The following is a 22,982-nucleotide window of genomic DNA, read 5'->3' on the forward strand; positions in this document are numbered from 1 at the left end:
TTCCCAAAAGTAGTGTTCTTCCCTCATCATTCAGGCTTTAGCATTCTTTCCCCTTTGCTTAATACTGTGTGGCTATGTAAATTGCAAGGTTTCCTTGAGGGTGAAAGAGAGATGAACTTAGAGACCTACTGCTGTGTAATGAAGAAAAAATATATTGTATATCATTCAAAGGAGGCTGACTTATTTTGAGCTCCTGTCCTAGTGACTGAGGCAAGAGGTTAGTATATGTTTGCAACATCTAAGTGGGTTCTTTTTAACTGAACAAGTTATGTGCTGATTTTTGCTCTCACTTGTTTTTAGTGCAGTGTTACAAGTGGGCGTTAGTGTATGAAAATGTTTGATGTTTTGCTTTATGTGTATTTAAAGGCTCAACATTTGCCAAAGCCAAACCTGAAATTCCATGGACATCTCTGACTCGGAAGGGACTTGTTCGAGTTGTGTTTTTTCCACTTTTCAGCAATTGGTGGATTCAAGTTACCTCTTTAAGAATCTTTGTTTGGCTGCTACTGCTTTACCTCATGCAAGGTAATTGGAGAAGTTTGGATAAACTATGAGTTTCTTTTTGCTGCTTCTGCTATTAGATCATGCAGACCTTACTGTTCTTATGTTTACCCTTTCATTTGATGGTTTCATGTACAAAAAAAATGAAGGGACATTCACTATTTGGAGATCACCTTAAATTTATTTGTTCAGAGAGAGCAAATATGATTGTCTAACTCTTCTCTCTTGAATTTCTTTCCACCTGTCTCATTGACCAGACCTTTGTAAACTTTTCTTCTGATTGAGCTTTGAATCCTCAAGGTTAGATCCCAGATTCTTTTCTCTAGGTACTCTCATCAAGCCTTGTTCCTTTAACAAGGTGATTCTCAAAATAATATTTTCAGACTGACCTCTGCTGAACTTCAGGCTTATAAAGCCAACTGCCTATTTGACATTTCCATATGAAAATTTAATAGGTCTCTTGAACTTGAGTTCTATTTGGATATAATTGAATTTTAATTTTTTTACAATCTTTTGTACACACTGAACTGGACATGGAACAACAGACTGGTTCCAAATAGAAAAAAGAGTATGTCAAGGCTGTATATTGTCACCCTGCTTATTTAACTTATATGCAGAGTACATCATGAGAAACGCTGGGCTGCAGGAAGCACAGGTGGGAATCAAGATTGCCGGAAGAAATATCAATAACCTCAGATATGCAGATGACACCACCCTTATGGCAGACAGGGAAGAAGAACTAAAGAGCCTCTTGATGAAAGTGAAAGAGGAGAGTGAAAAGTTGGCTTAAAGCTCAACATTCAGAAAACTAAGAGCATGGCATCCGGTCCCATCATTTCATGGGAAATAGGTGGGGAAACAGTGGAAACAGTGGCTGACTTTATTTTGGGGGGCTCCAAAATCATTGCACATGGTGACTGCAGCCATGAAATTAAAAGACGCTTACTCCTTGGAAGGAAAGTTATGACCAACTTAGATAGCATATTAAAAAGCAGAGACATTAGTTTGTCAACAAGGGTCCATCTAGTCAGGGCTATGGTTTTGCCAGTAGTCAAGTATGGATGTGAGAGTTGGACTATAAAGAAAGCTGAGTGCTGAAGAATTGATGCTTTTGAACTGTGGTGTTGGAGAAGACTCTTGAGAGTCCCTTGGACTGCAAGGAGATCCAACCAGTCCATCCTAAAGGAGATCAGTCCTGTGTGTTCATTGGAAGGACTGATGTTGAAGCTGAAACTCCAATACTTTGGCCACCTGATGTGAAGAGCTGACTCATTTGAAAAGACCCTGATGCTGGGAAAGATTGAGGGCAGGAGGAGAAGGGGAGGACAGAGGATGAGATGGTTGGATGGCATCACCGACTCAATGGACATGGGTTTGGGTAGACTCTGGGAGTTAGTGATAGACAGGGAGGCCTGGCGTGCTACGATTCATGGGGTCGCAAAGAGTCAGACACGACTGAGCGACTGAACTGAACTGATTCTTCTTTAGATCTTCCCCCATTTCATTAAATGATTCCATCAATCACCCAATTTTCAAGTGAAAAATTAAGTTTTCCTATTCTACCCTAATGGCTCAGAGGGTAAAGAATCTCCCTTCAGTGCAGGAGACCTGGATTCTATCTCTGGGTTGGGAAGAGCCCCTGAAGAAGGAAATGTCTACCCACTCCAGTATTCTTGCCTGAAGAATTCCATGAACAGAGGAGCCTGGTGGGCTACAATCATGGTGTTGCAAAGAGTGAGACACAACTGAGTGACTAAGAGTTTCACTCCCTTCTACTCTGTCATCAACTCTCACATCCCATCTGTAACCGTGTCTGTAAGTCTGACCTCCGAATATGTCTTGAGCACCTAACAGTCTGTGCTGCCACTATCATAGGCCACAGCCCCAGCATCCCTTTGCCTTGATCACTGGAACAGTGTCTATTCTGAGTTTTCTTTCTACCTATCATTCTTTTCACAACAGTTAGAGAAATCTTTTGAAATGGAAGCTATATCACATTTTGCTGCTCAAAACCCTTTAGTGACTTCTCATTGCTCTTAGAGTAGAAGCCCAAACCTCCTCACCAGGGCCTCCAGTGCCCTTCAAAACCCTTTAGTGACTTCTCATTGCTCTTAGAGTAGAAGCCCAAACCTCCTCACCAGGGCCTCCAGTGCCCTACGTGGTTGCTCCTCTGCTGACCTCTCAGATGCCATGTCTTAGCACTTTCTTCCTTGCTCACTGCAGGCAGAGGCCTTTTTGTTTTCCTCACCCAGGGCTTTTCCTTCTGATTGAAATAATTGTAAGGCTTTTCACATGACTGTCTTTTCTCTCATCTTTAAGCTCTGTACTCAGATTTCATAAACTTGCCGTATCTGTACTTTCTAAATAGTCCTACCACCCCTCAGTCACTGTCACAGGGAACTGTGTATCACACATCACACCGGATGTTTTATCTCTTCTCACTATGTGCAGGGACCCAGCGCATGCTCTCCACTATACTCGACTGCTTACCAGAGACGCTGCAGGAAGAGGGCAATGTAGATATAGTTACTCCTTAGCAGATAGACGTGAATTAGAACAAAGAGTAGGTGAAAGGGGAAGGCTGGACTAGGGTGATAGAATTTTTATTTTATCAGGTGATTTATCAGATATTTTATCAGGGTGATTTTTATTTTCTTTTATCTGCATCAGTTTTTTAAAATTGTCTTCAAAAATATAATTTAATTGCTGCATAATGTTCCATCACACCATCATTTCAAACTATTGAGTTGACCAAAAAGCTTTCTTGGGTTTTCTGTTAAGATGTTACAGAAAAACTTGAACAAACTTTTTGGCCAACCCAATATTTTAAAGTCTGTATGAGTCTATCATAAGGATTTACCATAAATACTTTTTATAACTATTTAATATTCCATTATATAAAAGTACCATAATTCACATAAACCTCATATAGTGAGCATTTAGGTTGTTTTTAGTTTTTTCCTATTAATTAATGCCATCATGAACAAAATTTTTCATATATTATATATGTTTGGAGTTTATTCTCTGAAATAGAATTAACAGATCAAAGACCTTAAACATATTAAGGTTTTTAGTGCATATAGTGAAACTGCTGGTGACAATTCTTTTGGAAAGTAGTAGATTGTGTTTTACCACAATCTTATCAGCATTATCATAATTTTAAAAATTGTTACCTAATTTGATATACGAAAGTTAGTATTTTGTTTGTTTAATGTGCATTTCTTTGGTTACTTGTAAGGATGAAGTTAAATAATATTTTTTCACATGTTTGTTATTAAAGAATTTCCTTTTTTGTTGAGATAAATTATATATATTAAATTTTCATGTACGCTGTGGCCCATTTCTGGACCATATATTCTGCACAATCAATTTGTCTGGCTATTTTCATATCAGTGCCATATTTCTTTAATTACTGTAGCTATTTAATATGTAGTAACATTGAGCAGGACAAGTATTCCTCGATTACTCTGTTTTTTTCAACATTTTCTCTTAGGTGTTCTTACTTGCTTACTCTTTGCAAAATAATTTAGAATATTTTATCATGATCAAAGACCAAAAAAAAATTGAAGTTTGGACTGGAACTCCCCTTACCCCACTCTAAAATATAGGTATATAGTTGGAGGGAATAGAGAGAAAATTGATATTTTTCTCCTTTTAGTCAAGTCTTCTATTAAACCTTTTTGTAAAGCTTTGTAGGAATTTTTTTTTCTTACAAAGCTTGCTTAGATCTTGTTAAGCTCATTTTTTTTTTCCATTGTGGTAGAATACACATAACATTTCCCATCTGACATTTTTAAGTGTACAGTTCAGTGATATTAAGTGCATTCACATTACTAGTCTGCCATCACCACCATCCGTCTCCAGAGCGTTTTTCATTTTTCCAAATTGAAACTCTGTGCCCTTAAATCAGTAACTCTCCACTTCCTCCTATCCCCAGTCCCAGCCAACTGCCATTCTGCTTTCTGACTGTATGAATTTGACTACTCTAGCTACCTCATATAAATAGAATCATACTGTATATCACTTAGCATAATGTCTTCAGGATTTATCCATTTGTAGCATGTGCCAGTATTTCTTTCCTTTTTGAGGGTGAATAGTAACTGATTGTGTGAATAGATCACATTTTGTTTATGTATGTCATCCATCAGAGGATGCTTGAAAGTGAAAGTTGCTCAGTCATGTCCAACTCTTTGTGACCCCATGAACTATACAGTCCATGGAATTCTCCAGGACAGAATACTGGAGTGGGTAGCCTTTCCCTTCTCCAGGGGATCTTCCCAACCCAGGGATCGAACCCAGGTCTCCCGCATTGCAGACAGATTCTTTACCAGCTGAGCCACAAGGGAAGCCCAAAACTACTGGAATGGGTAGCCTATCTCTTCTCCAGCGTATCTTCCTGACCCAGGAATCGAACTGGGGTCTCCTGCATTGCAGGCGGATTCTTTACCAACTGAACTATCAGGGGACTTCCATATTAAAGGAAAATAGTTTGTTTTTATTTTTGTTATTGCTGCTTTAGGTATGAGGCTTTTTGTTTGCTTATGTATTTTAACTAGTATTTGCTGTTATATTTGCAAGATTTTAGTTTGTATTAAAATTGTTATAACCAGCCATTTTCTAAACTCTCATTTTTTCCTAATAGTTTTTCAGTGCTTCTCTCCGATTTTCTAATTACGCAGCCTAGTTGTTAGTGTAATGAAAAGTTGGTCGTTTATCATACATTTTATTTACTTTCATAGAATTAGTCTACATATTCAGAGCAGTGTTAACAGTAAGAGTGGTTGCCCTGTTTCGTTTCTGTTCAGGATGTCTTCATTAATATGATTCATGTTGATTTTGCTTATATGTTCTTTAGTATATGTGCTGCCAAAGTCAGTACTACTTATATATTCTTCAGCATGTTAACAACGTATTTTTACATCCCTAGTATTTTAGTAAAGATTGACATTTAAGGTGAATTACAAATCAGGAACAAATGTTTAATTTTATGGAATGCTTTTTCACTTCTAGAATTGGACCAGACTTCACATGTTAAAGGCACAGTCCTTCCCAACATACCAGCCTTACTTTGGGGATTCCCTAGGGCTATCCTTACTCTGATCAGCCTTTCAGGGTCCCCAACTCATTCCCTCAGGTTTGATAATTCACCAGAGTAACTCAAAGTGCTCAGGAAAGTGCTGTATTTACAGTTTTATTATAGCAGAAGGATACCAATTAGGAGAGATGTACAGGGCAAGGTCTGGGCGGGCTCCAATCAGGAAGTTTTTGTCATCCTTAGGGATATGTTACCTTCTGTCCCTGATGGATAGCAATATGCACAAGGTATGACCAACCAGAGAAACTCACCCAAGCTTTGGAATTCAGAGTTTTCATTGAGGGTTTATTATGTAGGCCTGGTTGATTGAGTCACTGGCCATGGAATTAAACTCAGTCTTTAGCTCCTGTTCCCTCCCCAAAGATCAGGCTGATACAATGTAGCTCAGAGCCCTAGCCCTCTAATTACATAGTTGGTATTTCTGGTATGGCTACTCCTATTCTTAGTCATTTTATTGGCATATATTACCTGGTGTGGTCCAAGGGACCCACCATGAAAACAAAGATACTTTCCAACACTTGGGAAATTCCAAGAGTTTAAGAGTTACCTCCCAGGAGTCAGGGACAAAGGCCTTTTACACAATTGGTAATTGAGATGACATGTATGCACATGATCAAAACTACATCCTGTTAAAATATTAAATTTCATAGATTCTGTCTCAGTCAGCAGTTCCTTAAGTGCCTAACATGTCTGTGCCAAGGACTCTTTTAGGCTCTGAGAAAGATTTCCTACTCTCCTTCTACCATAAACCCTATGTGGTCTTGGGGAATTATTCTTTTGCTGTATTGTCAAATTTACATTGAAGTATTTTAATCATTCATTCAACAAATAATTGCGTGTGTACTCTGTGCCAGATACTATCTTGGTATGGCAGTGAACAAAATAGACAAAAATCCTTGCCTTCATGGTACTTAACATTTTAGAAGTAAATTTGTATCCATGTTCACAAGTCTGCAAGGTCTGTAGTTTATTGTTTTCTTGGGTTGTTACATTTGTTGGGTATCAGGGTATTGTTGTTGTTGTTTTCTAGTCGCTCAGTCATGTCTGACTCGTTGCAACCCCCTGGACTGCAGCATGCCAGGCTTCCCTGTCCTTGACTATCTCCTGGAATTTGCTCCAACTCACGTCACTGAATCAATAACACCATTCAACCATCTCCTCATCTGCCTCCCCTTTCTGCTGCCCTCAGTCTTTCCCAGCGTCAGGGTCTTTAGTAGCAAATTGTCTCTTCACATCATATGGCCAAAGTTTTGGAGCTTCAGCATCAGTCCTTCTAATGAATATTCAGGACTGATTTCCTTTAGGGTGACTGATTTGAACTCCTTACTGTCCATGGGACTCTCAAGAGTCTTCTCCACCACCACAGTTCAAAAGCATCAATTCTTCAGTGCTCAGCCTTCTTTACGGTCCAACTCTCACATCCATACATGACTACTGGAAAAAACATAGCTTTGACTAGATGGACCTTTGTCTGCAAAGTGAGTAATGTTTCTGCTTTTTAATACGCTGTTTAGGCTTGTCATAGCTTTTCTTCCAAGGAGCAAGTGTCTTTTAATTTCATGGCAGCAGTCACCATCACAATGATTTTGGGGCCCAAGAAAATAGTCTGTCACTGTTTCCATCTTTTCCCATCTATTTGCCATGAGGTGATGGGACCAGATGCCGTGATCTTAGTTTTTTGAATGTTGAGTTTTAAGCCAGCCTTTTCAGTCTTCTCTTTTACCTTCATCAAGAGGTTCTTTAATTCCTCTTCACTTTCTGCCATTAGGGTGGTGTCATATACATATTTGAGATTATTGATATTTCTTCCAGCAATCTTGATTCCAACTTGTGTTTCATCCAGCCTGGCATTTCACATAATGTACTCTGCATATAAGTTAAATAATCAGGATGATAATATGCAGTGTTGATGTACTCCTTTCCCAATTTTGGACCAGTTTTGTTGTTCCATGTTTGGATCTAACTGTTGCTTCTTGATCTACATACACATTTCTCAGGAGGCAGATAAGGTGGACTGGTATTCCCATCTCGAAGAATTTTACAGTTTATTGTGATCCACACAGTCAAAGGCTTTAACGTAGTCAGTGAAGCAGAAAGTTTTTCTGGAATTCTCTTGCTTTTTCTGTGATCCAGTGGATGTTGGCAATTTAATCTCTGGTTCCTCTGCCTTTTCTTAATCCAGTTTGTACATCTGAAAGTTGCCAATTCATGTACTGTTGAAGCCTGACTTGAAGGATTTTGAGCATTTCCTTGCTAGCGTGTGAAATGAGTGCAATTGTGTGGTAATTTGAATATTCTTTGGCATTGCCCTTCTTTGGGATTGGAGTGAAAACTGATCTTTTCCAGTCCTATGGCCACTGCTGAGTTTCCCAAATTTGCTGGCATATTGAGTGCAGCACTTTCACAGTATCATCTTTTAGGATTTGAAATAGCTCAGCTGGAATTCCATCACCTCCACTAGTTTTGTTTATAGTAATGCTGTCTAAGGCCCACTTGACTCACACTCCAGGATGTCTGGCTCTAGGTAGAGTGATCACACCATCATAGTTATCTGGGTCATTAAGACCTTTTTTGTACAGTTTTTCTGTGTATTCTTGACACCTCTTTTTAATATCTCATGCTTCTGTTAGGTCCATACTGTTTCTATCCTTTATTGTGCCCATCTTTGCATGAAATGTTCCCTTGTTATCTCTAACTTTCTAAAGAGGTATCTAGTTTTTCCTGTTCTATTGTTTTCCCTTATTTCTTTGCACTGTTCACTTAAGAAGGCTTTCTTATCTCTTGTTGATATTCTTTGAAAGTCTACATTCAGATGGGTATATCTTTCCTTTTCTCCTTGACCTTTAGCTTCTCTTCTCTTCTCAGCTATTTGTAAGGCCTCCTCAGACAACCGTTTTGCCTTTTTGCATTTCTTTTTCTTGGGGATGTTTTGGTCACCATCTCCTGTACAATGTTGTGAACCTCCATCCGTAGTTCTTCACGGACTCTGTCAGATCCTATCCTTTGAATCTGTTTGTCACTTCCATTCTATAATCAGAAAGGATTTGATTTAGGTCATACCTGAATGGCTTAGTGGTTTTTCCCTACTTTCTTCAATTTAAGTCTGAATTTTGCAATAAAGAGCTCATGATCTGAACCACAGTCAGCTCCAGGTCTTGTTTTTGCTGACTGTATACAGCTTCTCAATTTTCGACTGCAAAGAATATACTCAAATCTGATTTTGCTACTGACCATCTGGTGATGTCCATGTGTAGAGTCTTCTCTTGTGTTGTTGTAAGAGGGTGTTTTCTATGACCAGTGCATTCTCGTGGCAAAACTATTAGCCTTTGCCCTATTTCATTTTGTACTCCAAGGCCAAACTTGCCTGTTACTCCAGGTATCCCTTGACTTCCTACTTTTGCATTCCAATCCCCTATGATGAAAAGGACATCTTTTTTTGCTGTTAGTTCTAGAAGGTCTTGTAGATCTTCATGGAACTGTTCTTCTTCTTCGGCATTAGTGGTTGAGGCATAGAGTTAGATTACTGTGATGTTGAATGGTTTGCCTTGAAAATGAACTGAGGTGATTCTATTGTTTTTGAGATTGTATCCATGTACTACATTTTGAACTCTTGTTGACTATGAGGGCCACTCTATTCCTCTGAGGATTTCTTGCCCACAGTAGTAGATATAATGGTCATTGGAATTAAATTTGCCCATCCCTGTCCATTTTAGTTCACTAATTCCTAAAATGTCGATTTTCATACTTTTTTTGGATGTATAATAAGTAGAATTTATTTAAAGTATATAATACAATGAGATTGACATATATATATATACACACCTGTGAAAATATAATCAAGGTATATAATAAATCAAGGTAATAAGCAAGTCCACCATTCCCTAAAGTTTTCATTTGCTCATTTATAATTCATCCCTTTCCTCTGTCTCCTTTATTCTCTCCTAGAAATCACTGATCAGCTTTCTACTAATACAGATTAGTTTGTACTTTCTAGAACTTTATATAAGTAGAATAGCATCTGTGCTCTTTTCTTGATTGACTTATTAGGAAAATTATTTTGAAATTCACTCATGTTGTTGTATGCATCAGTACTTGATTCCCATTGCTGAGTAGCATTCCATTTTCTGAATAGAGTATAGTTTGTTTATATTTTCACCTGTTGATGGATATTTGAATTTTTTTCAATATGGGACTATTACAAATATAACTGCTATGAATATTCAAATACAAATGTTTGTGTGCACATATGCTTTCATTTCTCTTGGCTTATACCTAAGAGAGTAATGACTTGATCTAAAGGCACTCCCAACGTTCCATGTCTTTCCTTACTCCCAAATAATGAACCTGGACACTTTGCCTATTGTATAAAAGCCTTGCAGTTTTCTAGGTTCATTTAATACCCTTTCCCTTTACAATACAATTGCCATATGCGTTATAAGTACATATATTATAAACCCCACAAGATAACAATTTTTGTTTTAAACCAGCCTATACATTTTAAGTAAAGTAAAATGACAAATTGTCTTTAACTTTACCAAGTTATTTACTATTTGCAATACTCTTGATTCCTTCTTGAGGGTCCACATTTTAAGGAATAGAAGTAATGCAGGCCTTTGGTGAGAAATCCTTAGTTTTCTAATCTGAAATGTTTTTGTTTTACTGTTGCTTAAAGGTTATTTTGTCTGGGCAGAGAGTGGAGGGTGGAACATGTATTGCTGTTGTTATTTTCCAGCACTGCTGCAATGTCTCAGTGTCGTCAGCCCTTCACTCCTTCAATGTTCACTCTTGGCATCTCCTGTTGGACTGTTTCCAATTTACCTTGATTTATGGACCTAACATTCCAGGTTCCTATGCAATATTGGTCTTTACAGCCTCGAACTTTACTTTCACCACCCGACACATCCACCCCTGGGTGTCATTTCCGCTCTGGCTCAGCCTCTTCATTCCTTCTGGAGCTATTTCTCTCTTCTTCTCCAGTGGCGTATTGGATACCTACTGACCTGGAAGGTTCATCTTTCAGTATCATATATTTTTGCCTTTTCATACTGTTGGGGTTTTCAAGGCAAGAATGCTCTTCAGGGTATTAGGGAATGAAATTAATTTTTCTCCACATAGAAAAGTTCGTATAGCACAAGAATGTTCAAGTCTGAAAGAACTAATCTGTAAACTTGTATCTGGAAGTTTGGGGAGATAATCTGTAATATTTTTCTGTTTCTTTCATTTTTTAAATCTTTGGACATTTCATACATACAGAGAGGCAATGTAGCATAGCAGTTAACAGTACGGACTCTAGGAATTCCCTGTTGGTCTAGTGGTTAGGGCTCCACGCTTCCACTGCAGGGGCCTAGGTTCTATCACTGGTCTGGAAACTAAGATCTCACATGTCACGCTGTGCAACTCCCCCCCCCCCCCAAAAAGACTCTGCAGCCTAGCTGCCTGGGTTCAAATCTTAGATCTATTAGTTGCTACATATAACTCTGGGCCTTGGAAAATACTATTCCTCTGAGCAGAGCAACAGTACAAAGGATTATACGGCAGCTAGTTGTTTTGTGGTGGAAATATCTAGAAATACCTAGACTATCATATTGCCAGAAAGGCATATCCTCTGGACACTGCATTCTTCACTTGCTCTGTGATCTAGGGCTTCAGGTTTTCACCCAGCTAATGTGCAGGTGGATTGTATGAAGGAAATTATGTGCTTTCACTTGTATTCTTTTTCATGATAGATTTTTGGAAAAATTATCTGTATGGTTATTACAATTGATTTTAAAGATGAGACCTAATGGTTTCCATTTTGAAACCTTTTCTTTTCAGTGATAGCACTCGTGTTATATTTTATGATGCCTATCGCGAATGTAAGTGAAGTGCTCGGACCCTTGTGCCTTATGTTACTCATGGGAACTGTCCACTGTCAAATTGTGTCTACTCAGATAACAAGGCCATCTGGGAGCAATGGAAATCGGAGAAGAAGGTGAGATAAGAAGTTACGCTTGTGGTTGTGCATTTGCTGGGAGAGGCATTGTAGAACAAAATCTTGGAGTAAATAAGTCTTCCTCTTTTGCATATATTTTTCATTATTTTTTGTTGGCTAGAAGAAATGAGCGCTTTACTTTTACTTGTCTCCCTGATGCTAAGGAACTTTGTTATAAACTTTTAATCGAGACAGGGTCATTCAGTACAGTTGTTTAAAAGGAAAATTCCTATACTGTATTATTCCTTACTAAAATTTACCTTAAATAATGATTTTGGTAAAGCATTCTTCACAATTCAGCCTTAAAATTTGGTGAAAATTCACTATATACAAGGATCTTAGTATGTCTGATTAATGGTATTAATGTTCTTACCTTTTTTCAGTAGTAAATAAAAAGAATTGATTTCTACATTTTGTAAACTTTTAGTAAAGATTTAACTTTTCTACACATTGGATTCATGTCACGTCGTTACTGATCATGTGCTGTGTGTGGGTTTTGGAACTGTTAAACGTTTTTAAAGTATATATGGTATTATCTTCCACAAGTCATCTTTCCTCAGAGTATTGATAGGTTTTTGTTCCCCCAAGGAGTTGCTGTGTAAGATTTTTTCATTTGGTGCAAAGAATTTCAACATATTTATACTTATTTTTGAATGTTATTTTCAAAGCATGTTTGTTTTTTTTCCCCCAGAAAAGAATATTCCTTGAAAATTCAGTTTAATTGATTTAATGTTTTCTAAAGAAATTAAATATTTTGCTCTGTCTCATTGGTATTTACAGCATATATCTTTTCACTGCATAGGATATCCAAAAAAATGATCACTTGCTATTATTTCGTGTTTCCCTGATTAAATGTGCCAAATGGGTAGATTTCTGATATCCATATTTAAAGAAATTGTTCATTTTTTTTTTTTAGTGGTTCCTGAAAAGACTATTGGTCATATATAAGAAAATTTTCCTGCTAGTAATGTTTTTGAATAGCAGTTCTGTTTCTTTGATGAATGAACAAAATGATACCCTTTGGTATCTTTGGAATCTGTTTTTGCCCTTAAATCAGAAATGTTCATACATAATTTATCCTCATTATGAGAAATCCATTATACTTAATTTCAGGTGGTAAATGGTAGGGATATTCTAAGCAGAAATAGAAAAGGTCTTGAATAATCTGAAGTTGTTGAAATATTTTTTTGTAGAAAATTACGAAAAACTGTGAATGGTGATGGGAGCCGAGAAAATGGAAATAACTCCTCTGATAAAGCCAGAGGAGTGGAAACTTTGGAATCTGCACCCCTTAATGGTAGTTTTTGGAGGACTCTCTTTGGCAACAGGTGGGAAGTCTTATTAATACTTCCCACTTATTAATACTTCCCAATTTTCACATTTTCACCAAATTAATACTTATTAATACTTCCAATAAAGTGGAAGTTTTACTTGTTTTTGTGTTCACTTTAGTGTTTGCATAGTATATAACCTGATTAGGTTTTAGGAGTATCCAGTGTAAGCTTATTATCATAGTGGTGTGATTTTTAAAGATTCTAGAATGGTTTGCCTGTTCACAGTGTCACCAGTGTCTGCCGTATTAGCCATAAGTCCAGTTATCTACCATAAAAGTGTCATTCTGTTTGATCTTTAATGGCTTTTTAGACCACAAGATTACAGAACTATAAATACTCTCAAAGATTAAATATTTTAAGCCATATTGGCCAATGTCTTGAGAGAAAGAAGAATTTTTAAGAGATGAGGTCTTTTTCATTGTGAGAGCTGATTGCTCTTTAATTGTGGGTTGCAGGGCAGGAGGCTGGTGTCAATGGGCTGTAGGACAGAAGGGGAGATGAATCTAAGACAACTTTGACCTCCTTCATGATTTTGTAGGTCAATACAGTGGTACTGTGACTCGAAGAAATACTTACTTTTGTCATATATTAATGTTTGTGACTCAAAAATAAAGTGTTCTGCAGCTTCATTTTTGAAGACAAATTGTGTCCACATATTTTTATAAAGATAAGTTGACACTCTTTCGTTGAAGCATTTGAGTTCTTTGTGCTGAACATTGTGCTGGGCACTGCACTTTCCTCTTAGTGATTTACCATCTTATTAGGAAAGTAAAACTAGCAGGTCTGAGACAGTCACAACAATGTAAAAATACCATAAATGGTATCATGCTGACTAAAGGCCATGCAGTTCAGCAGATGGAATGATTATTCTGGGGTGAAACAGTAGGCAAGAGGCAAGGAAGAGCTGAGAGTTATTGGGCTTTGAAGGACAGAAGAAGGAAAGACATCCTGTGAAGTGGCACAAACAGGCAATGTGAGGGAGGGGTTAGCTTTGTGTTTGAGAGGAAGACTGTGAACCTACTTCCTTGAAAAACCAAAAAGAACAGGATTCCTCTCAATTAACTGACCCAAGTCTTTGGAGACTAGAGAGAGAACTATATTCTGGCTTCTTACACCCTTAGGAAAGCTGGAGAGCCTGAAAAACACGATTTCTGAATCTTCTTGATTTCCAGATTAACATATTCTACTCCTCAGAAGAAAAGTGGTTTCATGAAAGATATTACTTTCAGAAAACTAATTATTAATCGTTTTTTTCCTTTAAAAAAAATAGGATGAAAAAAGTTAAATTAATATGTAACAGAGGGACGGAAACTGACTATGATTCAGGTTGTCTGCATCCTATCATCAAGAAGAGACAGTGTCGACCAGAGATCAGAATGTGGCAAACAAGAGAGAAAGCAAAATTTTCCGATGGAGAAAAGGGCCGTAGGGTAAGATTTAGATGAGTATACATATTACCTGGTCCTTTTCTTGTGTAAAATTTTCTATTCTTAGACTCTGCTAAAAGCACACAATGGATTCTAATAGATTTGTGTCATTTGAAATGTAAAACCAAAGGACATGAAAAGGAGAACACCATGAAGAATAATACGAAGATTTTACCTTATTCTTCCAATTTCTAGGGCCAGAGCTGCTTGTTGTATCTGCCCCTGGTCCAGACTTAGGAGGAGGCTGGTAGATTCAATGAACAGATTGATGTAGAGGCTGCCATGTCATCTTCCAGAGAGGCAGGGATAGTGTGTGTTAAGGTTTGGGAAAATATTTTCATGTTTAGATAGAGCTATTATTCTGCTTTATGTCTAAAAATAACTATACTTTTATGTTATAGTCATGAAATATTTTCTTATTTGTTAGACTGTGGCATTTATGAATTATAAGAAGAGCTAATTTTTTTGAGCCATTACTGCAGTCAGGCACTATTCTAAATGATTTACATGTAATAACTCGCTTAATTGTTTCAACAGCTCTGTGAGCTAGATGCTTTTATTGTTTAAAAAATGTTTTAATTGAAGGATAATTGCTTTACAGAATTTTGTGGTTTTCTGTCATACATCAACAAGAATCAGCTATAGGTACACCCATGTCTCCTCCCTCCCAGACCTCCCTCCTATCTCCCTCCCTATCCCACCCTACAGATTGTCACAGAGCCCTTGTTTGAGTTCCCCGAGTCATACAGCAAATTCCCATTGGCTATCTGTTTCACATGTGGTAATGTAAATTTCCATGTCACTCTCTCCGTACATCTCCCCTTCTCCCTCCTCTCCTCCCACCACGTCCATAGGTCTGTTCTCTATGTCTGTTTCTCCATTCCTGCCCTGAAAATAAATCATCAGTGCCATCTCTTTAGATTCCATGTATATGTGTCAGTATACGATATTTATATTTCTCTTTTTGACTTACTTCACTCTGTATAATAGGGTCTAGGTTCATCCACCTCATTAGAACGGATTCAAATGCATTCCTTTTTATGGAAGGAACTCCTCAGGAAGGCTGAATAGTATTCCATTGTATATGTGTACCACAGCTTCTTTATCCATTTATCTGTCAATGGACATCTAGGTTGCTTGCATGTTCTAGCTATTGTAGATAGTGCTGCAGTGAACGTTGGGGTACACATGTCTTTTTTCCAATTTTGGTTTCCTCAAGGTATATGCCTAGGAGTGGGATTGCTGGGTCATATGGTGGTTTTATTCCTAGCTTTTTAAGGAATCTCCATACTGCCTTCCATAGTGGCTGTATACGTTTACATTCCCACCAGCAATGCAAGAGTGTTCCTTTTTCTCCACACCCTCTCCAGCATTTATTGTTTATAGACTTTTTGATGATAGCCATTCTGACTGTTATTAGGTGGTATCTCATTGTAGTTTTGATTTGCATTTCTCTAGTAATGAGTGATGTTGAGCATCTTTTCATGTGCTTATTAGCCATCTGTATGTCCTCTTTGGAGAAATGTCTCTTCAGATGCCTTTCCCACTTTTTGATTGGGTTCTTTGCTTTTCTAGTATTGAGCTGTATAAGCTGCTTGTATATTTTGGAAATTCTTTGTCAGTTGTTTCCTTTGCTATTATTTTCTCCCATTCTGAGGGTTGTCTTTTCACCTTGTTTGTAGTTTCCTTTGCTGTGCAAAAGCTTTTAAGTTTAATTAGGTCCCACTTGTTTATTCTTGTTTTTATTTCCATTAATATAGGAGGTGGGTCATAGAAGATCTTACTTTGATTTATGTCGAGTGTTCTGCCTATGTTTTCCTCTAAGAGTTTAATAGTTTCTGGTCTTACATTTAGGTCTTGAATCCATTTTGAGTTTATCTTTGTGTCTGGCGTTAGGTAGTGTTCTAATTTCATTCTTTTGCACAGAGATGTCCAGATGTCTCACTTATTGAAGAGACTATCTTTGCCCCATTGTATATTCTTGCCTCCTTTGTCAAAAATAAGGTACCCATAGGTGTGTGGGTTTATCTCTGGGTTCTCTGTCTTGTTCCATTGGTCTATATTTCTGTTTTTGTGTTGGTACCATACTGTCTTGATGACTGTAGCTTTGTGGTATAGCCTGAAGTCAGGAAGGTTGACTCCTCCAGCTCCCTTCTTCTTCTCAAGACTGCTTTGGCTACTCAGGGTCTTTTGTGTTTCCATATGAATTTTGAAATTTTTTGTACTAGTTCTGTGTAAAATGCCATTGGTAATTTTGATAGGGATCACATTGAGTCTGTAGATTGCATTCGGTAGTATAGTCATTTTCACAATATTGATTCTTCCTACCCAGGAACATGGAATATCTCTACATCTTTTTATGTCGTCTTTGATTTCTTTAATCAGTGTCTTATAGTTTTCTGTATACAGGTCTTTTGTCTCCTTAGATAGGTTTATTCCTAGATATTTTATTCATTTTGTTGCAGTGCTGAATGGTATTGATTCCTTAATTTCTCTTTCTGATTTTTCATTGTTAGTGTATAGGAATGCAAGTGATTTCTGTGTATTGACTTTGTATCCTGCTACTTTGCTGAATTCACTGATTAGCTCTAGTAATTTTCTGATAGTTTCTTTTGGGTTTTCTATGGGTAGTATCATGTCATCTGCAGACTGTGAGAGTTTTACTTCTTTTCTGATCTGGATTTTATTTCTTTTTCTTCTATAATTGCTGCAGCTAGGACTTCTAAAACTGTTGAATAATAGTGGTGAGAGTGGACATCCTTGTCTTGTTCCTGATCTTAGAGGGATTTATTTATTTATTGTCATCATCTTTCCAATGAGGACCTTGAGGCCCAGAGAGATTTAATTACTTACCTAAAGTTACATAGCTAATAAGTAGAAGAGCTGTGATTCAGACTTGACTTTGACTCAAGCCTGTGCTTCTAACCTCTATATTATTTAAATTATTTAGTTTCAAGAAAGCTTAATATTTTTCTTTATTAAGACCAACGAATATGTAGATTTGTTCAGCTTTGGCTTAGTTTACTTTTACTGCTTCTTAGTTTTTATACACATAGCTTACTAGAGTCTTCTGGGCGGTTCCCTGTGAGGACATTGCCGTTCTCTTTGTAGGAGTCTTTTAGGCGTTTGGGTAATGGGATTTCAGATGATCTGTCAAGTGAGGATGACGGTGAAGCCCAGACACAGATGATGATACTGCGGAGGAGTGTGGAAGGGGCCTCAAGTGACAACGGTTGTGAAATTAAGAGTAGAAAATCAATACTTTCAAGACAGCTAAACACTCAGGTAATTTTTATTTTAGTTTATTAAAGTATAGGCATTAATTCCCAAGTAACAAAGTATTTAACATATTTTCCTGTCGTTTGTGGTCTTGATTTTTGACAGGTAAAAAAGACCACTTCCAAGTGGTACCCTGTTGTGCGGGATTCAGATAGTCTGGCTGAATCAGAGTTTGAATCAGCAGCCTTCAGTCAGGTAATGTATCCTTTTTCAAGGCGTATTCTTGAATGTAATAAGTTTATCCATTCCTTTTTTTTTTTTATTGGATGCAGAGGAGGGGGCTAGCAAATATACACAAAGCTTTAGGACAACCAATTTAAAAAAAAAGGAATAGATAAAGGGATTCCCTGGTGTCTCAGATGGTAAAGAATTTGCCTGCAATGCGGGAGACCTGGATTTGATCCGTAGGTCAGGAAAATCCCCTGGAGAAGGGAATGGCTACTCATGCATTCCAGTATTCTTGCCTGGAGAATTCTGTGGACAGAGCTTCTTGGTGGGCTAAGGTCCATAGGGTCGCAGAGAGTCAGAAATGACTGAGTGACTAACACTTTCACTTTTTCCTCTGCCTCCAACTGTCTACCTATTTAGCAGCTTTTTTTTTTTTAATCTATCAGCTTTTATATGACTAGTCACCCAAGAAAAAGAATGAGCTCTTTGTCTTTGATCTGATCTTAAAAGTATCATAGATGATGCCCAGAAAGAGCATCCCTAGATGATGAGAGCCAGAATACTGGAGTGGGTAACCATTTCTTTCTCCATGGGTCTTCCCAACCCAGAGATCAAACCCAGGTCTCCCACCTTGCATGCAGACTCTTTACTATCTGAGCCACCAGGGAAACCCACTTAATATTCACTTGGAATATGGAGTTTATTCTTAAGCATTGTTTCTGTGTAAGTGGCATTGATGCTGATGAGGACTGATATTTGAGAAATGAGAGATGGGAGCAGTAAATCTCCTTATCATGAAAGCTAATGGACGTACATTTGCTGTGTTGTGCTTAGTCGCTCAGTCGTGTCTGACTCTTTGGAACCCCATGGACTATACTGGCTCCGTGGGGTTTCTCCACTCAAGAATACTGGAGTGAGTTGCCATGTTCTCCTCCAGGGGATCTTCCCAACCCAGGAATCGAACCCAGTTGTCCCACATTGCAGGTGGATTCTTTACCATCTGAGCCACCATGGAAGCCCATTGTACATTTGGGACATTATAATTCAGAGATGAGGGGAGGAGATGGTGGTAGCTTTTGTTTTGATTGGCAAGGTTGTTGGGTTGTGGAAAAACTTTCATATTTATGTTTATTCTGCAGGAGAGCTGCAGTGTCCATCCTTTCCTCTGCTTGATTACCCTTTTCCCTGTTTGGCTGGGTTCCCAGATGTGATTGTGTCTGTGGTCAAGCTCACAATATTTAGAGTAGAAGACACTTTGGGTGTGCCACTAGGCTCAGCCACACCTACTCCCAGAGTCGGCCCTCTGGTTGTGTTTGCAGGAGTCACTCCCACCCCAGGGCACCTCAGCTGAACAATCCCATGACTTGGCAATACTTCTCAGAGAGAGTCCTCTTTTATAGTCTGTTAAGAGTCATCAGAGTTATGTTTAAATATGAAAGTGTATTATTGTTATGTGAAGTCCTGTCAACAAAGGCATGGTGATCAGTTTATGAGAGTGTGCCAGTCATCACCATAGGTGCCTTGTTTTCGTTTTATTTCAGATATATAGTTATTTTTAAAAGTGAATGAAAAAAGTTTTTTTTGGTTTTTGTTTTTCCCTTAAAGGGCTCCAGGTCTGGCATGAGTGGCGGCTCTCAAAGCCTCAACATGTTGAGAAGAGACTCAGAGAGTACCCGCCACGACTCGGAGACAGAGGACATGTTATGGGATGACCTGCTGCATGGCCCTGAGTGCCGGTCATCTGTCACCAGCGACAGTGAGGGGGCACATGTGAACTCTCTTCACTCAGGGACCAAACGGGACCCCAAAGAGGATGTTTTCCAGCAGGTCTGTAAAGGTGATGACAATAATAGCCAATATTTACTGTGTACCTACCATGTGCCAGGCACAGTATTATCTCTTTTAATTCTACAATAACCCTATAAGGTGGACCCTCATTATCCCTAACTTAGAGATGAAGAAATTGAGCGTAATTTGTAAGTGAAGATGTTGGGCTTAGTACTCAGAAGAAAGCACTCTCTAATTCCCCTAACTTAATTGTTTCTTCCTAATATCTTTTCTTATTTTCCTTAGAATGATCCTTAATATTCATTTTATATGAGCAGGGTTGCAGTAACCTCATCTTGTATTTTCAGATATATCACAGTATTTTATGTGAATTACTAGGAGATGGCATTGCTTTCTTCTCTAAAAATGTATAAAGCAAGTGATGCTTTTAATTTCAGGTTCTCTTTTAGAATCATAAAATCAGATAGCTTGGAAATGGGGATTCTTAGGTTATTTCAACCTTCCAATCAATCTAGGAATTCATTGTTCAGAAATGATTTTACTTTCTGTCATGTAGTAACAATAGTTCCTACTTCTTAGAAATATTGTGATATATCTAATGGAATAATTTAAAGTGCGTAGCACAATCTTGGCAAAGAGTGAGCAGCCAGTACATGTTAGCTTGGTTATTACTATTTCTGTCAGATGATTGGTTACTCTCTACTTAGATATTTGTGGAGCTGCAATGATTATTTCATGAGCTTGTCCCACTGCTGGCTGGACTGAATGATTAAAAAATGATTTTCATATCAGCCCTTCCTGTGTTTATTGCTAGTGATCATGACTGTTCTTAGTTTTGTTTTTTCTTTTCCTTAGTTTTATTTTTTCTTTTATTTTTTCCACAATGACTTAATAAATAGTGGATGTTGGATATTCATTTGTTTAATTACTGAATTTTCTTGATTCTAAGATACCTTAGATTTAGGTTATACATTATAATGAAAAACATTCTGCTTCACTAAATGTATACAATTTTCATAAACTAACTGGAAACAACATACACTTTATCACTAAAGTTTTAAACTTTTTCCTCCAATTTTGCTATCAAAATTTGAATCTAAATAGTCTTTCCATTCAGTTTGAAGACTCATCTAAATTACATAAGCCTTTGGTAGTAATGCAAGCATCATGATGATTTCCACCTTTGTACTTTTGGGATTTACGGTGTAATTTAAGGCATATGTAAGAATAACTAGGTTAAGATGAAACTCACAATGTTAAATAGAGTGCATCATTTCCCAGTTCTCCCACCTAACATGTCCTTCTTTTAGTCCCCATATTTCTAAATGCCACCACTAACCACCCAAGTCAGAAACCTTGGGGCCATTCTTGATGCCACAACCGCCCCCCCTTAACACCCCCCACCCCCCCACCATCCCCTGTATCTAATCTATCATCACATTTTCTTGATTCTGCTGTATAATATCTGCATCTGCTCATCTGTGTCCACCCTGCTTAGTGGATGGCTCTCATCTGGATCCTTACAACAGCTTCTCTAGTCTTGTTCCCTTTTGCTTCATTTGCCACAGTACAACCCGAATGATGCTTCTAAAATACAAATCTGGGACCTCCTGGTGGTCCAGTGGTTAAGAATCTGCCTTGCAATGCAAAGAACATGGGTTCAATCCCTGGTCAGGGAACTAAGATCCCACATGCCTTGGGGCAGCTAAGCCTATGCACCACAGCTAGAGAGTCCACAGGCTCTGGAGCCCACACACGACAAGTACAGAGCCCATGCACTGCAACTATGACCCAACTCAGCCAAATAATTAAATAAAATTAAAAATATAAAATACTAAAATTGTTTTTTAAAAGTACAGATCTGATGCCATTTCCCTTACAATGCTTTAATTGCTTTCTTTTTCCTTTTGAATTATTTGCTTCTGTTTATTTGCTCTGATACAGTCTCACATGGTATAGTTCAGCTCAGCTGAACTTCTTCCAGTTTCCTCATGTACTTCTGGGTCTTTCCACAAACTGATTTATTTGCCTGAAACACACTTTTCTCCAGTACTCATTCCTTTGGGTCACTCCCTTTTGTCTTTCAGGTCTTGGCTCAGTTGATACTTCCTTAGGAAGTCTTTTTAATATGCTCCTAAAGCATTCTTCCCTTCCCTTATCACACTATGCAGTAACTTTATTTAATTATGTCTCCTTTATAAGTCTGTAAACTCCTTGATGTCAAGAACCTTGTGTCTTGTTCTCCATTATATCCATAGTTCCTGTTAATAGTAGCTGCTTAATAAATATTTTTTGGCTAAATCAGTTAGTAGATCCATAAATGCTCATCAGCATTATGCTAAGCATGGTTGTAGGAGAAGAAATATGCCATATGATTTTTTTTTTTCAAAAATAACTTATGTGTTAGTTTGGGGATAAGATGACATTATGGAAAACAAGTAGAGGGCACTATAAAAGCAGCAGCATATAATTAGATGCAGATTTATCTGCTATAGACTGTACAGGCTTTTGATTGATTCAGAGAAGGGCAATATGAGAGAGACTTGTGGCCATCAGAGAGGACATGTTGATAAAATGGACTTGAGTTGGGACTTGAAGAATAAGACATGACATGGCAGAGGAAAGTGTTGGGCTATTTTTATAGTGACCTTCTCCTCTTGTGCTTTCTATGCTTTTCCATGTCCTTATCAGACCAGAGAAAGGCTTACCTCCTTACCGTTCCTGTAATATCTAAGACCTGTTAGCATCTCTCCTACCTAACTTCCTACTGCCCCTGGTCTAGTCATGATGCTATGGAAATACTTTCCTCCTTGATATCCCATGAATACTCCAAGCTTATACTCACTTCTGTATGCTTAGAAGGGGAAACAACCTCAGAGATCATGGAATCCTACCTTTTATCATCACAGAAGACATACAACCTCTCTTCAGGTAAGAAATTGGCTTAGTGAAGAGAAAGGACCAGAAGGCAGCATCGTGGAGGTGGTAATTGGAGTGATGGGCTTTGTGAGGGAGAGAACAGAATGACAAGGCAGAGAACTGGCTAATGTGGCCTGGGAACTGGACAAACGGAAAAAATTCTAAAGGAGGAAAGAATGAGTGGATGGAAATGTTTATTTTTTCTTCTCAGAACCATTTATTCTGGCTTCAAAACTCAAGTCCTGCCTCTGATCGAGTTAGTGCAATAATCTGGGAAGGGAATGAGTGCAAAAAGATGGATATGTCTGTGTTGGAAATAAGTGGCATCATCATGAGCAGGGTAAGGTTTAATACGTTTTCAGAGTTTTCAAAAGATCTGTTTTATAATCAGCAGCTATTTCATTGCAGAAGGAAATGGCAACCCACACCAGTATTCTTGCCTCGGAAATCCCATGGACAGAGGATCCTGGTGGACTGCAGTCCATGGGATCACAGAGTCG

At 38.0% G+C, this 22,982-nt stretch overlaps 1 protein-coding gene across 12 annotated transcripts in view; it reads left to right on the plus strand.

Annotated features, from left to right (window-relative positions):
* The window catches only part of PHTF1 (putative homeodomain transcription factor 1), a 75,725-nt gene that overhangs the window by 36,001 nt on the left and 16,742 nt on the right, over nucleotides 1–22,982 (plus strand). For 6 of the 12 annotated variants that reach the window (XM_081493479.1, XM_081493481.1, XM_081493486.1 and 3 more), the window contains exons 5-12: nucleotides 367–525; nucleotides 11,411–11,567; nucleotides 12,761–12,895; nucleotides 14,172–14,331; nucleotides 17,440–17,613; nucleotides 17,713–17,802; nucleotides 19,381–19,602; nucleotides 22,694–22,822. In XM_081493479.1, the coding sequence (XP_081349605.1) occupies nucleotides 367–525; nucleotides 11,411–11,567; nucleotides 12,761–12,895; nucleotides 14,172–14,331; nucleotides 17,440–17,613; nucleotides 17,713–17,802; nucleotides 19,381–19,602; nucleotides 22,694–22,822 (1,226 nt within the window). Of the gene's footprint in view, nucleotides 1–324; nucleotides 526–11,410; nucleotides 11,568–12,760; nucleotides 12,896–14,171; nucleotides 14,332–17,439; nucleotides 17,614–17,712; nucleotides 17,803–19,380; nucleotides 19,603–22,693; nucleotides 22,823–22,982 lie in introns of all 12 variants that reach the window. The other 6 variants (XM_081493484.1, XM_081493482.1, XM_081493487.1 and 3 more) reach the window with 2 other exon arrangements.

The sequence above is a fragment of the Giraffa tippelskirchi genome, chromosome 5 (genome assembly GCF_054371585.1).
Source record: "Giraffa tippelskirchi isolate mGirTip1 chromosome 5, T2T-mGirTip1v1.2.pri, whole genome shotgun sequence".
Classification (NCBI taxonomy): Eukaryota; Metazoa; Chordata; class Mammalia; order Artiodactyla; family Giraffidae; genus Giraffa; species Giraffa tippelskirchi.